Source organism: Pantherophis guttatus, chromosome 1 (genome assembly GCF_059756535.1).
Source record: "Pantherophis guttatus breed Tessera chromosome 1, ASM5975653v1, whole genome shotgun sequence".
In the NCBI taxonomy this organism is placed as follows: Eukaryota; Metazoa; Chordata; class Lepidosauria; order Squamata; family Colubridae; genus Pantherophis; species Pantherophis guttatus.
In genome coordinates, this window is record NC_142063.1 from 272,684,909 (window position 1) to 272,701,137 (window position 16,229).

The window sequence follows — 16,229 nt, forward strand, 5'->3', positions numbered from 1 at the left end:
GGAATAGAAGAAAGTCTTATAGGAAATTTAAGCCTACAATGAGTAAGACTTATAAATCATGATTGGGCTCAGAAGACAAACACAGAGGATATGTGGGTTTTTTAAAAGAGGCTCCACTTACCATTTGGACCATTTTTGGAGCCAGTAACAATTTTAAGGACTAATGCACTCCAAGTAGAATCTCAGAGACTAATAGTCAGAAAATAAATAAGGGTTGATTCAAAACTCAAAGTTTTACCCAAGAGTTCTTTAATATAAACAGGTTTCTATATAGGTTTTGTCTTTCAGATATATACATTTGCCCACACAGATAGCGAAATAAGGATTTTAGTGGCAAAAGGAAATAAAAAAAGAAAAGGTTTATTTATTGATATTTCATATTTCTTAATTGTCCAACTCCTTCAGAGAGCAGCTCTAAGTGATGATAAGATCCTGATTTTCTCCAAATAATGGTTTGTATGTGCAGAATAATAGAACAAAGAGCTCCAAATGAAAAATAGGATACAAAATATGCCTTAGTCTAATTTTATGGAAATTCATATCAATTCTTAACTTCCAAATGACAGGAACAAAAGGAAATGTACTGATTCCCCCCTCTCTAAAGTAAAAATGCACATATGTACACCATCTAATATTCAGACCATTGTAAAAACCTCAGCCCTTAGTTCAGACATTTGCAACAATAAATACCTCAAAACTGCAAAGTATATCTTCTTGAGAAACACGTTTAATATTTTGAAAGTTTCTTCTCTCCACAGCTGGTTTAGGAAAAGCCAACCTCTTGCTCAGTAACAGATTTCTCTCTAGCAATATCCGCTGAAAGAGGCACAGCTGGAACTAACAAAGTTAGCTACGTATTCTTTCAGTAAGTGCTCTTAGAGGGAAAGGTCTGCATTGGATTACATATTTTAAAAAATCACTATTCACAGAAATTTTCTTTGCTTGCTTTCAAGCATCCTAATTAGGAGGAACCCCCTTTCCTTTGCTAGCTTAATTTACAACCTATTGTGCTCAGAAATCCAACTCACTGGTTTAAGACTGCAACTAGATTGCAATAGTTCAGAAGATAATAAGACAAATATTAAATAAACTCTGTCATATAAAGTTCTAAAATAGTTATTTTTTGTTGCGAGAGCGGTCATTTATTTTTAATAATTTCTCAAAGGTTGTTCAATTTTTAAAATACCACTAACTAATATTTAAGATTATCTAGGAATTCTTCACAAATGAAAATATCTGCATTTTTTTAAAAAATAAGCAGCAAACCTTTGAAGAGTGAATTTTTTTTTTAATTTGATTTATATGCCGCCCTTCTCCAGAGACTCAGGGCGGCTTACAATGCGTTAAGCAATAGCCTTCATACTTTTGTATATTTATACAAAGTCAGCTTATTGCCCCCACAAACTGGGTCCTCAATTTACCTACCTTAGAAAGGATGGAAGGCTGAGTCAACTATTATACTATATTCATGAATGGGAGAAGAAGAGTGGGAGAAAATAATCAGCATTTGATTTTGCATACCTTTGCCTTTCTATAACTATAGAACGCATAGCTGTAAATCTGACTTTATATTTAATAAGATAGTCATTTGTCAGCTGTTCCCTGTAATATTGGGTAATATTGCATTTGATTGTATTCCTCTCAAAGCATGTGAGTCAAACACTAACTAATGTTTAAGAAGATATGAAAATACTTATCATATCTATAAAAATACAACAAATGAAAACTAATTCAAAACATTATTACCTGCTCATTCCTACCAAAAGCTGTCCACTGCAAAATAATTTCTTATAATTCCATTAGCTGAAAAACTGATTGCCTTGAACAAAGGTGCATTTTTAAAATATGATATCATATACTAACTTGGTAGATGTGGAACACTGAAATATTTAAAACTTGTATGGATTCAGGCTAGATGAAGAGTACTTTCTTGATTTCTCCTCAAAGAGTGTTGGGTTTGAAAGGGAAATGGAAGGAGAATCAGATTTAGCTATAAATGACAGATCTCAAGAGTCTAATCAGTGTTTTCCTTCCAGTTTTGTAGGTTGTATCTAATATAAACAGAAGAAACCTTACCCAAAAATATCTTCCCTGCTTCCCTATTTCAAATCACTATATTCCCGGAAAATGCTCTGTGGGGAATCAAAGTTCTCCTTAACAACTGGAGCTACATTGAAAGAGTAGGCTAAGTGGGGGAAACTGTGGCATCTGGGATGCCTTTATTTTGGTTCATATAATCCACTGACAAAGTAAAAATATTGTTCAAAAGCTGAGGCTCTGAGTCAAGAAGGAATAATAGAAGGTACCAGAAGAGCTGGATGTTTCCTTCATTCTCCATAGCTTTAAATGCCCTATCCTTGAGGAAATATTAGATCCTTGAAAAAGAAGCGAGGCTGCTTTTATGTTTATAGCAACATGAAAGAGGGTAAGGAAAGGAAACTAGGTACAGAGGAAGAGACGAGGAGTCAGAAGGGGGGGGGAAAGAAAGCTGAAAATGTGACCCTATATATGAGTCAAAGGATGCACCTCTCTCTCTCATGAAGATGTGGTTCCTATGTCTGTTCCTATTTGTGCACAAATCGCGCGCAAAGCGTGTGCATGAAGCAAACCAGTGGTAACACTGGTTGAAACCCACCACTGCTTCACAACAGCATCAACTTTCAGAATTCCTACCTAAATGCACTGCATTCTAGGAACTGATCCACCAACTTTGAAGACAGATTTGAAAAAGCTAAATTACACATAAAACATTACCTTTCCATAGGAGCCTTGTCCCAATACTTTCAGGAGCTCAAATTGAGAGGGATCCGCTTTTTCAAAACCTTCTTTGACATGGTGACTGATGTCTATCTCCTTTACAATGCTTTCTTCCTGTGAATGAAAAAATAAACCAAGGCACAGTTCATAACCTGGATAAAACTAATTACATCACTTAATTCCAACTGCTATTCTTCTATTCAATTTTCACTTCAAGGCTAAGCATTATACTTGTGTGAAACTATTAGTTCCATCCATCTTTGTGCACAAATATTTTCATTTCATATGTTAAACATATTGAACCTGACTGTGATTTACTTTCATCTATGAAACATGTTGATTTATTACTAAATTAAAAGAAAAGTAAGACTGTAAATCAAAACATAGCAGTCAGTTCATAAAGCTGCTAGGCCTGAGTAAGCTATTCTATTGCAAACCTTGGATTTTTTTTTCAAGGTAGGGGAAAACAAAGGACAGATATTACTGTCATCAGATTTAGGGGTTAATTAGTAGGTGCACCTTAGAAGCAATTATTTTGGAGATTAAAAAAAACTCCCATATTTGACTAAATTTCAGCTAATAAGTGCAGAATATTTAGTTCCCTTGGTCAGACAAATAATAAGAGCAAATCATTACTGTTGATATGTCATATTTTAAAGTTGGCTCGTCAAGAACCCCGAATCCTTATACTCTAATTGTAGGTACAGACCTGTTAAGTCTAGTAGGCTGAATTATAGCTAATAAAAACTATAGTAAGAACTCCATCCGGTTAGTTCAGAAGAATACTTGACAAAATTTATATTCAGATGTCCCCAGTTCACAGAGGGGTTAGAAAGAACTTTTCACCTCAGTGCTAACTCAGCATTGTAAGCAACCTTACATTTCACCTCAGCTGTAACATCTGGCTGAACTTTCTTCCTTTCCTGCCATCTTTAGAATTTTTAATGTATCTATTTTATATATTCCAACTGGATCCAATATAGGTCAAGAGATGCCTAATATCTTATATTATAAAGTTGAATATATATGATACTTGAATCCTTGCTTTTTATGAAAGGGTCTAAAATGAAGATAAATTGCTATTAATTATGAGCACAGAGAGCTATAACTTCATTAGTACAAGGAAAATTGTCACCAAAAACTAGAACGACGTTATTCGTACATAAACAAAGAAAACAGATTTTTCTCAGGAGAAAAGCTGAATAACTAATGACGTATTCCTTAATGTGTAGCATTGAATAATACCTGCCAGCCTTAGATCTTATTAAGTCTTTTTGTTCTACATAAAGTGTTGTTATTGTTGTATGTCACATAACTTAAATTGTCTGATTAAACGATCCAGATTGTCCTCTCTGAATCTATAATTGAGGTTACTGCTAGCTAATTACCTTGCAAATCTGGAAAAGGTGAAGAATATCTCTGCCCAGGGCAACAAGGTGTCTTGGATTAGCTTTTATAAATAGTCACTTTATATATATAAACAATTACTGGTATAATAAATTCCATTTACAAAGGACAGACCTGAACATACATTATTGTTGAATTCTTCTTTGTTATAATCCTGTCTCCAGATATGAACTCAAAGTCATATTAAAAATGTCTTTACTGTTATTCTTGAGATTGGCAAAGCAACTAGAAAAACAGATATAGGCTAAATCACAAGGTTTTAAATCAAAGTTTGTTTGTTGAATAGCCCACGGGAACTTGGTTTCAATATTACTATTAAACTACAGCCCACATATTATGTTCAGGCAAAAACAAATGTACATTACATGGATCCTTCTCACTCTTTTCTTAATTAGCCTTTTTTCTTCTTTTTTAAAATCATGTTTACTGTTTAGTTTCTTTAAATCACTAGTATGCCAGGGTTTTCTTCACTGTGCAACCATTTTTTTTCTGTTGTTATTGTAGGGTATTTTTCAGGGGTGAAATCTACTTACCTTCCTTACCGGTTTGGAAGCACATGTGTGCACAAAACCTTCTGCGCATGTGCAAAATCTTCTGCGCATGCGCAAAATACACATTACTTCCTGGTTAAAACTGGGCAGTATGACACCCAGGTGGGTGGGCAGAGCTTCGCTCCACCATCGCTACTGGATCGCCGAACCACAGGCCAAGATCACTACCGGACGGGGCGATCTGGTCCAATCCGGGAGCATTTCATCCCTAGTATTTTTAATATTTTACTATTACAAATAAAACACAAAATCAAAAATAAACATGGGTGGGTATAATGTGTGAATCTGATCCAAGGCTGCCTAAATTGGTTTCAGAATATAAAGTACGGTAAGTGAGAGAAGCACCATACTGAACTCTTTGAAGTACTCTGAATATGTGATCCGTTTTAACTCTGCTTGATTGTTTTAAGTTCTGCTTGTATCCAGGCTGAGCAAAGATCATATTTTTATGCAGTGCTAGAACAATAATCCACCCAGATTCTAAAAACCTGCTTTGATTACAATTTACTCAGGCACGTTTTCTTAACCAAATGTTTTCAATTCTGTGGAACTATCCTCTCACTATCTCTAGCCAAAGCAAATATACCAAATAAAAAGTATGAAAATAAATATTCAGATGTGCTGAGGATGATGGGAATTAAAATCTAATGTATTTCCAGGATTCTAAACTGAAGAAAAGGTTTTAAATAAATTTCCATTTTTTGGGGTTCAGATCAAACAGGACACCGCTTTATGTAGGATATGTAGAGCAAAAGCTTTTGGACAACTTCTGATTAGTAGGAAGGGGGAAATGCAGGAGCTATAGGAGCCTAGAATCAGTGAGGTCACAAGATCTATGCATAAAATCTACATTTAAGGCCAGAGGGGCCTAAATTAATGGCTGTTAGCTTCAACTGGGCAATTAAAGCCCCATATCTTTTTAATATATGATCTTTCTGGTCTTTTGAAGGGCATTAAACACTTGGATGTTTCCTCAGACACTTGGGCTGCAGAGTTAAACTACTTTGAAAGCTCAAACTGCCCAAGGAGCTGCTGATACAGTTCTACAGAGGAATTATTGAGTCTGTCATCTGCACCTCTATAACTGTCTGGTTTGGCTCTGCAACCCAACAAGACAGACACAGACTTCAGAGGATAATTAGAATTGCAGAAAAAACAATTGCTACCAACCTGCCTTCCATTGAGGACCTGTATACTGCACGAGTCAAAAAGAGCTGTGAAAATATTTACAGACCCCTCGCATCCTGGACATAAACTGCTTCAACTCCTACCCTCAAAATGACGCTATAGAGCACTGCACACTAAGACAACTAGACACAAGAACAGTTTTTTCCCGAACGCCATCACTATGTTAAACAAATAATTCCCTCAACACTGTCAAACTATTCACTAAGTCTGCACTACTATTAATCTTCTCATTGTTCCTATCACCCATCTCCTTCCACTAATGACTGTATGATTGTAACCTTGTTGCTGGTATCCTTAAGATTTATGTTGACTGTTTCCTAATATGATTTGATTGCTTATTTGTTCCCTATGACTATCATTAAGTGTTGTACCTTATGATTCTTGACGAATGTATCTTTTCTTTTATGTACACTGAGAGCGTATGCACCAAGACAAATTCCTTGTGTGTCCAATGATACTTGGCCAATAAAGAATTCAATTCAATTCAATTCAATTCAATTCAATTCAATTCAATTCAATTCAATTCAATCTATTCTATTCTATTCTATTCTATTCTATTCTATTCTATTCTATTCTATTCTATTCTATTCCATTCCATTCCATTCCATTCCATTCCATTCCATTCCATTCTATTCTTCTGTTGATGGATTTGTCTGTGATCTGAATTAAAATGGGGCTGTTTTGGGGTCTGGCCAAATGTTATTACCAAATCTATTTTTTCTCACTTTATTCAATGTCATTTTTACCTGTAAGGTAAAATTGTTTTGTTAATTTAAATTAATCTCACCAGTGAGCAAGAGGTACATGTCTTGACTTGGCTAATTTGGATGTTGTCATTACTTAACATAAAAATAAAATCTCTTGGGATTATATTTTAACTGAATAATTTTACTTCCTTGTATGATGAAAGAGTACTTTATTTTGTCTTTGAATAAAGGTTTAAAGAAATGGCCAGATAACATTTTTTCAAGAAGGTAAACATGAAGCTCAGAGTTGGAAAGGGGAAAAAGAGTAGAAAGCAGGAAAGGAGGAGGAGATAATTCTATAATTAAAACAAAGAAAAGAAACTAGCAGCCCCTTTTGACATTCTATAATTAAGCATAACTTTGGTTGTTGTATCTCTTTAAGGAGAAACAACTTATGTCATTTCGTATCATTTCATAAAACAAAAGGTTTGATTGTTCATTTCTAACTTATCTTCTGAATAAACAGGGGAGTAATATAATAACTCCCCTGTTTATTCAGGGGAGTTTATCTCAAATCCAAATTCTACAATACCAGGAAAAAGAACAGGCATGACCAATGAGGCAAGGCAAGCAGTTATCAGTTCCCCACAAAAGGGTTGCAATAAATTAGGTCATCTCTACCTACCAGAACTCCACCACAGCCAGACCTATGACCGAATAAAAAAGCAGAAAATTTGGGTGTGGGGATAATCATCCTGACTATCTTGACAGACTTGAACATTGGGCACTATTTAACAAAATGAAATTCAACAGTGAAAAAAGTAAGGTTCTACATTTAGGCAAGAAAAACAAAATGCACAGGTACAGTATATGTCGTACCTCACTCAATAGTAGTAACTGTGAGAGGGATCTTGGAGTCCTAGTGGACAATCATTTAAATATGAGCCAGCAGTGTGCAGCAGCTGCCAAAAAAGGCAACACAGTTCTAGACTGCATAAACAGAGGGATAGAATCAAAATCACGTGAAGTGTTAATACTGCTTTATAATGCCTTGGTAAGGCCACACTTGGAATACTGCATTCAGTTTTGGTTGCCATGATATAAAAAGATGTTGAGACTCTAGAAAGGGTGCAGAGAAGAGCAACAAAGATGATTAGGGGACTGGAGGCTAAAACATGAACAACGGTTGCAGGAACTGGGTATGTCTAGTTTAATGAAAAGAAGGAATAGGGGAGACATGATAGCAGTTTCTAATATCTCAGGGGCTGCCATAAAGAAGAGGGAGTCAACCTATTTTCCAAAGCACCTGAGGGCAGGACAAGAAGCAATGGGTAGAAACTAATCAAGGAGAAAAGCAACTTAGAACTAAGGAGAAATTTCCTGACAGTTAGAATAATTAATCAGTGGAACAATTTGCCTCCAGAAGTTGTGAATGCTCCAACACTGTAAGTTTTTAAGAAGATGTTGGATAACCACTTGTCTGAAGTGGTATAGGGTTTCCTGCCTAAGCAAGGGGTTGGACTAGAAGACCTCCAAAATCCCTTCCAACTCTGTTATTCTAAATATCATCTATCTCTACTGGTCAGTCTCCCTTTTTTATTTTCACTTTTAGGGTGGGCAGTGTGTAAAGAAATGTCACACAATGAAAATGGCTAGGAGGAAATAGAAACCAATAAATTTGCAATAGTGGCAAATATCTGTAGCTTGGGTGTAGGATGAGGGTGAAGGTTCATTCTCCGAGCTGCTGGGTTGGCTTCCAAACATTTCATTACCGGGCTTGGTAATGGCTAGGTAACCAGCCCACAAGCTTGGAGAATGAACCTTCATCCTCAAACAAGTAAATAACTGCAGCTGCATCCAGTGCTTTGATTCTGAAAGCAACTAACATGTTGCTCAAATATATTTAAAAGTGGAAAAGAGATGTCCATCTATATCAGGAGTGTCAAACTCTTGTCGTCACATCATCATGTGACGTATCCTTTGCTAAACCGGGCGTGGGCGTGGCCAGCACGTGACGCATCTGGCCCGTGGGCCGTGAGTTTGACAGACCTGATCTATATTATAGGTAATCCTCAATTTACAACCATTTATTTAGTGTCCATTCAAAGTTACAGTAGCACTGAAAAAAAGACTTATGATCCTTGCAGCATCCCCATGGTCATGTGATCAAATCTGGATGCTTGGCAGCTAATTCATATTTATGAAAGTTGCAGTGTCCTGGGGTCATGTGATCACCTTTTTTTTAACCTTCTGACAAGCAAAGTCAATGGGGAAGCCAGATTCACTTAACAGCTGTGTTACTAATGTAACAATTGCAGTGATTCACTTAACAATCGTGGCAAGAAAGGTGGTAAAATGGGGGAAAACTCACTTAATGTTTTGCTTAGCAACAGATATATTGGGCTCAATTGTGGCTTTAAATCAGAGGTGTCAAATTGGCGACCTGCAAGTTGGATGCATTACACACAGGCTGTGCCCACCCCAGCTCTGCAACGGGAAAAAATGTCACAATATGTCACGTGAAGGCAACGTGACACGACGAGTTTAACACCCATGTTGTAAATTAAGAACTACCTGTAGTGCTACCATCTTTTAAGCTTACAAATGGGCTTATCAAGGTACTGTACACTACAGGAGACATCAGAAATAAAGGAGAAGCATAGTAAATACTTTGTCCAGCATCATTTCATTCTTGATGTTGGCCTGGCTTTATCATGGATGGATCTACATGTCATGGTAAGGGGCTTAGGCTGACTAATACATGTGCCACCAACTTAAAGTTGCCTCATATAGCTCTATTGCATAGTCAATGGCTTTCCTGTGGTGAAATGAGTCATTCAAACTTCAACTCACCATTATTTTTGATTAGCATTCACTGGAATTTGAAACCAAGGTTAACTATTAATTTGAACTTAGCATGCTATATGAACCCCAAAAAACTATGGTTTAATGAACACATGGTATTTTAAAAAATACATTGCCTAATGTGGTACCTGAACCAAATAATTGGTTTGTATTTCCTAAACTCCAATAAGTTGAAGACCATTCCATGATAAGTATTTTCTGAATCAGATGTCTTTTTTCCAGTCTACACATGTCAGAATAGAGATTGAGAAGACAACGAGGAGGAATTTATTGGAGCAATGCTATTCTGCAAAAATGGGCATCAATTCCTCCAAACAGCAGCTGAAAAATGTCAGCTGTGACAGAAGACAATGGGAAGGTACAAATCTGCCTCTTCCAGAAACTGCTTCAGCAGAGAGGTTGTGACCTGAATTCCAGTGGCTCGAAGTCATTAACAGCATCAGAGACCACAGGAAAAACAACTTCGGCTCTTGCCAGTTGTATACAAAATGAGACAGATTTGCAAATGCAAAGAGTAGGATTCCATTAATAACTAGCGCACAGGAAGCTCAGAGCTAATACATTGGGGGCTGAGATCTAACTACTCAAGATAGTTTCAAGATACTTATGTAACCCACTTTATATAGCTGTTCTTTGTAGATCCATTTAGCTTCTTGCCTTATATAATAATTTCGTCATTGCACAGATACTTATTTTATAACTTTCTATCACAAACTGTACTATCTTGTACAATGAGAACCCAATGTATAGATGGGTTTTTGGGTTTTTTTTGATATAGCAGTCAAAGTAGACAAGTTACAGAAAAACTGTGACACTGGATTTCAGAAAAAAACTTAGTAATATTATTGTCTGAAAGATTATGTCTTTCTCTCCCCATTTTGCTCTGCCTTAACAGTTCAAAGTTACGTTACTAAAAAGAGAAGTGTTTCATGCATTCTGAAAGCATTGGCTTAAAGGAGTTTAATTTACCATTTGGCAATAATTATTCAAGCAGTGAAACTATTATATTCGATTGCAATCTTATACCAGGAAGTAAAATCTACCAGACTCAATAGAATTTTCTTCTGAGTAAACAGAGGTAGTCCTTGACTTACAACCACAATTAGGATCAGAATTTCCATTGCTAAGCAAGGTGGTCATTAAGTGAATCATAGAAGCATGAAGTTAGATACAAAGGAAATGGGACACTTATGAAGAGATAAGGTCAAGACTCAGTGAATGATGAATGAATGCAGATGAAGCACCAAAGGGAGTAGCAAGTATGAAAGAAGTAGGTTGAGGTGATTTGACCATATTGAAACAAAGGATGAGGACAGAATCATAAAATATGAAGAAGTTGAATGAGTCAAGAGGAAAGGAAGAGTCAAAAACAATCATGGTTGTACAGATTTAGACAGAATTGATAAAATCTCAAAAAAGAGGAATGTGGTATATTTGGCAGTTCACAGTTGTGCTGAAAGCAAGGATGATTTGCAAGTTTAAAATAGTATAAAGAGGAATAATTGGTATAAGCTAGATTTAGCCAGATTTCCTTTGGTTTTGTTTTCTGAGTTTTGTTGTTTGTTCACGTTTTTGTTTTTTTAGTTTATTATAGTTTAGCAATGAAATTTCTCATTGTGTCAGCAGGGTTTTTTTTGTAAATCATCCTTTAGTTTCTGGATCACTTAAACAAAACTGAACAAAGAGGTTTTGAAAAAAGAACTGCTCCTTAAGGAAGAATAGAGCAGTAACAAAAGAATATAACACCTGGGATTGCTTCCAGAGATCCATATCTTTATCCAAAACCTACAAATGTCAAGGAAAACACAATCAGGCTAGTATTTTAATTTCTGTATTTCTGTATATCCTGACCCATGTAAGCTTAGTGGATTTTTAAGAAAGGCTGGAATATTTGTTGTTAAAACTATTGATCAATGAATGTTCTTGCAGCCTTCCAAGTCCACCAATCAATTTTGTGCTTTTGCCACCCATTTGTTCTTTTACAGATTGTTCTTTTGCTGAAGAACAAAAGGCAGTGAATGAATCAGTGTATGGAGGTGGTGGAAGCAAGGATGATTTGCAAGGACAGAAAGATATGGAAAAGCCTAATGCATAAACTGATGTACTACTGTATATTCCTTTCTCTTTGTCTTATCACAAATTGAGCTAAGTAAAATAATACACATTATGGTTTAAACTGCTTTTACTCCAACATATGACCATTAAAGTCAAGGTTGTCCTGAAAATCCATTAAGTCTAAAATCTAAAATCACCTAACTACATCTCGTTATCTGTGCTCTTAACCACTCAGTTGAATTATTTCTAATTCCTCTTTCATCCACATTATGTCCACCAATGTAAATGTGCACTGTACATAACTGCTGTTTCTGTTTGTCAGAAATATCATATCTTTAAAGGCATTCAATTATGTGAAATTTGTTGCTTCAAACTTTTTTTTTTTAACCTTACAAAACTCTGAATTGTAGTCTGCTTGGATAAATTCAGGGATATTTTTCATAATTTATCAATTATGGATTTCTTCGAGAATTTGTAAAAATAATAAGTAAATGAAATAAAATAAATATAATTCCTCCCACAGGCAGAAGTGATAGAGTGGATAGAGACACCAACTGTTATGACTGTATCTCTTCATACATCAGAGAATGCATCGCAATGGAAATGAAATAGTAAAGCACCCAGTAAATATAATTATTTTCTGTCTTGGATATAGCTGAAATAATTACAAACAGAAGTCAGCCCATAGTTGCTATTTGCAGCATATTTACCTAAATGCAACGAGATGGAATTATTATGAGTAAACATGGCAGGACTGGGACACCAGAAAGTTGTTCCTCTTTCCCATTTGCGTATAAAATCTAAAGAATTTCTTACTGTATCTGTATCTAGATGAACACTAACGCCAGCACAAATCCAGATACAATGAAATGTTCCATGATGCTGGTCTCTCATTCTAAATATCTTCATGTTACAATCGCCTGGTGAAATGGCCAGAATAAACTGACTTAAATCAACATTCATTTCCATTCAGACTCACATTGTCCTTGCCAGCTAAATTATCCAATTAATCAGCTATCATGTAGTACTCTATCTTGACTTGAATCCTGTATTCTTCTTGGAAAGTTTGTGTTCAGTGAACCTATTATGGATTAACTCTTTAGTTATCTTAATGTAGTACCCTGCACTAAATGAAGTTCAGTCAAGATCAGCAACAGACATATATGAACAATGGAGAATAAATAATTAGTTCTGGAGTTAGGAAGAATCAATGAGGGAAAATTTATCAGAAAGGCAGAAGAAAAAGAAAGATCACTGAAAGGAAATGGCTCTGTCAAACCTACAAGTCCAACAGCCCTTTGATTTTTCATGACAGCATCATTTGATTTGTAGCCTAATAATTAGGAATTTACAGTATTTTCTGAAAAAAAAAAGTCAGGCATGGGTTTCAAGACTGGCATCTGACTAAAGTTGGCCTCTGAACGTTCAGCATGTTAAACAACATGCTTAGAGCAGACACAGATAGAAAAGAAGAAGGGGAGAACAATTTATTCCTTACTGCTTAAAATTGGTTTAATATACTTATCACTGGTATCCTCCAGATACGTTGAATTTCTCCTCTTGTCACTCCTCTGTTGTCTAAGAATGATTGAAGTTGAATCCCATTTTGGGAAGTCAAAGTTTGAGAAGGAGGATCTAATTGCTGGTCCCTGTTCAATATTCTAATAACTTTTTAAAAGAAATGTTTTGCATGGGAGCCTATCCCAAATACATGGAATAAACATCTCATACTTTTAATTATAGCAAAAGCAGGTGCTTCTTAAATAATGTTTGCTGATGATAGCACAGGAGGGGAAAATGCCAAATATATGCCAAAGTGACAGATTTAAAGTGAGAAGGGTGTCACTGTCTCAGACAGTTAATCAACAACATGAAACAATAATTATCTCGTCTTTAATCATCCAGACCTGTCTGTCACCTCTTCTTTAACTGTGAGGAGTTGAGGTATCTTGCATCTCTTAAAATTTTGCAATGGAAAGGAAGACAATATTCATTTGGCAGGTTAAAGATCTGCCTGAACTCTGTACATCTTATGGAAAAAGAGAACCTTATAAATTTTAGTAAACATATTTGAGTGTTATTCAAGGTTTAATTTGGTATTGAGACTTTCAATACCTACTTAACGTCTGCGTTAGCCATTGGGAGAAGTGTGAGCAAACAATTCCCCATTAAGGAATCATATTTAGCTCAGAAGTCTGCATCTGCTGACCTACTAATCTAGAATAATTTTTCGTTTGTTTTCTCTTAATCTTTTCAGGAAATTATTATATATTATACCATTAAAGCCCTCAACCAAATTATATAAAAATGATTAATTGCTCAGGAAGGGCAAGGTTTTTAACCCTTCTCATAGGAGATAAAAGAAGCAGTCCTATGCATCAGATCTGAGATATTGGATCTCTGCCAATATCCTATCAATGGATGGAAAGATAATTCAGGTGTAGCATCCATCAGCAGGAAGAGATAGAAGACCTCTTTCACTATTTTTATACTTCTCTAAAAGTTGTTTCTCCCCATCTAATAATTTTCCAAAGGGAAGTTATGAGTACTGGGCAAAGATAAAAGTCTGTAAAGAAGTATGTCTACAGAGTACGCCCCTCTCACATGCTACATTTTTAATTGCTGTTCTGCCATTATATTGCAAGCCAGCACATCCTTCATTGTGGCAAACTATGACTCCATGAATTCTGCCTTGATTCTGAAATACAAATTACAAGACATGTTCCTGATTGATCATGTTAACAATATGCAACTGTAGGGATAAAGTGAATTTTTTAAAAAAATAATAAAAGTTAAATCTCTTATGGCCCTTTGAAAACCAAGAAATTAACTTCTTCATGGAACATTTCCCTTTAGCCTCACTTAATGTGGTAATGGGACTATGGGATCATTCTGACCAGTAACTTACCTAGCACACTTAATACCAGGAGAAGATCGTTTTTTTAACATCCTCCTCCACTGCTAGAGCCAACTTATTGTAGTAGCTGAAGCATCTAGCTAGAAACTCAGAGACTGTGAGTTTTAATTCTACCTTAGGCTCAGTCAGCAGTGCGATCTCAAGCTCACCCCTTCCTTCAGCCCTATAAAAGGAATTGGCAAGCCACTTAAAAAAAAAAGCTGCTAAGAAAACTACAGGGGACTGTCACCAAGACTCAAAACAGATTTGAAAACACTTTTATTTTCTTCACTGCTGATGTGCTATGCTGCATTACCAACAGCTAAACAGTTGTTTGCCACATGGGAAGCCAACTCCACACTCGGCCTCTTCATCGTCTTAGGTAACATCCTCCTTACTGCCTGCATCCAAAGTAGACCCCACCTGCTTTGCTACATTACCGGTGCTAGCCTAGATTAGTAAAAAGAATCCAGCACATAGTCCCATAATTCTAAAATTAAGTGGTAGGTCTTACTAGTCACATTTTCTTTCCTATTTGCCTCTACATAAAAGCATGGCTCCTTGGGTGTAGGTGGGAATTTGACTGACTCTACAACTCAAATGTATGAGAAGTTTTCTTAGCTTTGATAGCAACTACCCTCATTCTCAGATGTTACTCCTGAGACTTGGTTGTATCTCCTGCAGCACCTTCTGAGTGCTTTGGAAGGGGCTACAAAGGGAAAGAGAGAATTGTTCTCTCCTGTTCTCTTTCATTTGATGGGACTGTTTCCATTAGCACAAAACTGAGCCTTACCTTTGCCCTTCTAAAGTAATTTTACATTTAACTTACATGACTCATTCTGCTTTCCTATAAAACTATGTGTCCGCAAAAATCCCCCTTCCCATTTAAGTATATTTCATAACTCAAAAATAGACTAAGGACAGTGCTGCCTTTCTTGACAAGTCAAACAGCAGATTTAAACAGACTCCAACCATTTCCAAAAGTAAATGTCACATAATAATAATAACTTTATTGTCATTGTACGTGTATACACAGTATACCCATACAACGAAATTCACTTAACACCCAAAGACCAGGTCCAATGCACATAACAATCCCCAAACATCCCCCCAACCCCCACAAATTCCCCGCCCCTGAACCACCCAAACATCCACACAACAGACCAAGTAATGCTGTCCAACAGCTCACTGATGGTGGCCCTTTAGTTCATTGTTGAGTGAAATTATAGCTCTGGGATAAAAACTATTCAGATAGTTCTTCTCCAGTTATAAATGATATTGAGGGTGACTTGTCAGAGAAATTGTACTAGACATTTCAGGAAAGCTAATGTCCTTAACCACTTCCCAAATTCCCCCTTTGCTTTCCCAGTTCACATTTGACAAAGACTCAATATTTGCATAATGACAAAACAATCTCTGATAAAGGGCCAGTTCCCTGTTATGGAATGATTCAGACTCAGAGCAAGCATGATGAAGCTGCCTTTTGTTCCTTCCTCTTTCAAATGACAGGATAACATCCACTTCTGAATTGGGATAAATGCAGAAGGATATCTGAAGGGATATGGTGAATGAATGGCACACATATATAATAGAAAGTCTTTGATCCAGAGGTGTTCTATAGGTATTTGATTGTTCAGACAATACAGAGTACAGCACACATATGTGAACCAAATGTGTCTAAACACAGACTTCTCCACAAAATATGAGACACCTTCCCGCTTGATCTTCAGCAGGACATGGAGGGACTCTGCATTTGGAAAGCTAAAGAGTTAGTGGCACAGCCCCACTGAAGGTTCCTAGTTATAAAGCCACAAGGTATCAGAG

At 36.2% G+C, this 16,229-nt stretch overlaps 1 protein-coding gene across 3 annotated transcripts in view; it reads right to left on the bottom strand.

Moving 5' to 3' along the window:
* RPS6KA2 (ribosomal protein S6 kinase A2) overlaps nt 1–16,229 on the bottom strand; it is a 201,493-nt gene that overhangs the window by 82,162 nt on the left and 103,102 nt on the right. For all 3 annotated transcript variants that reach the window (XM_034428482.3, XM_034428481.3, XM_034428483.3), the window contains one exon: nt 2,755–2,871. In XM_034428482.3, coding sequence (XP_034284373.1) covers nt 2,755–2,871 — 117 coding nt within the window. The remainder of the gene's footprint in view (nt 1–2,754; nt 2,872–16,229) is intronic.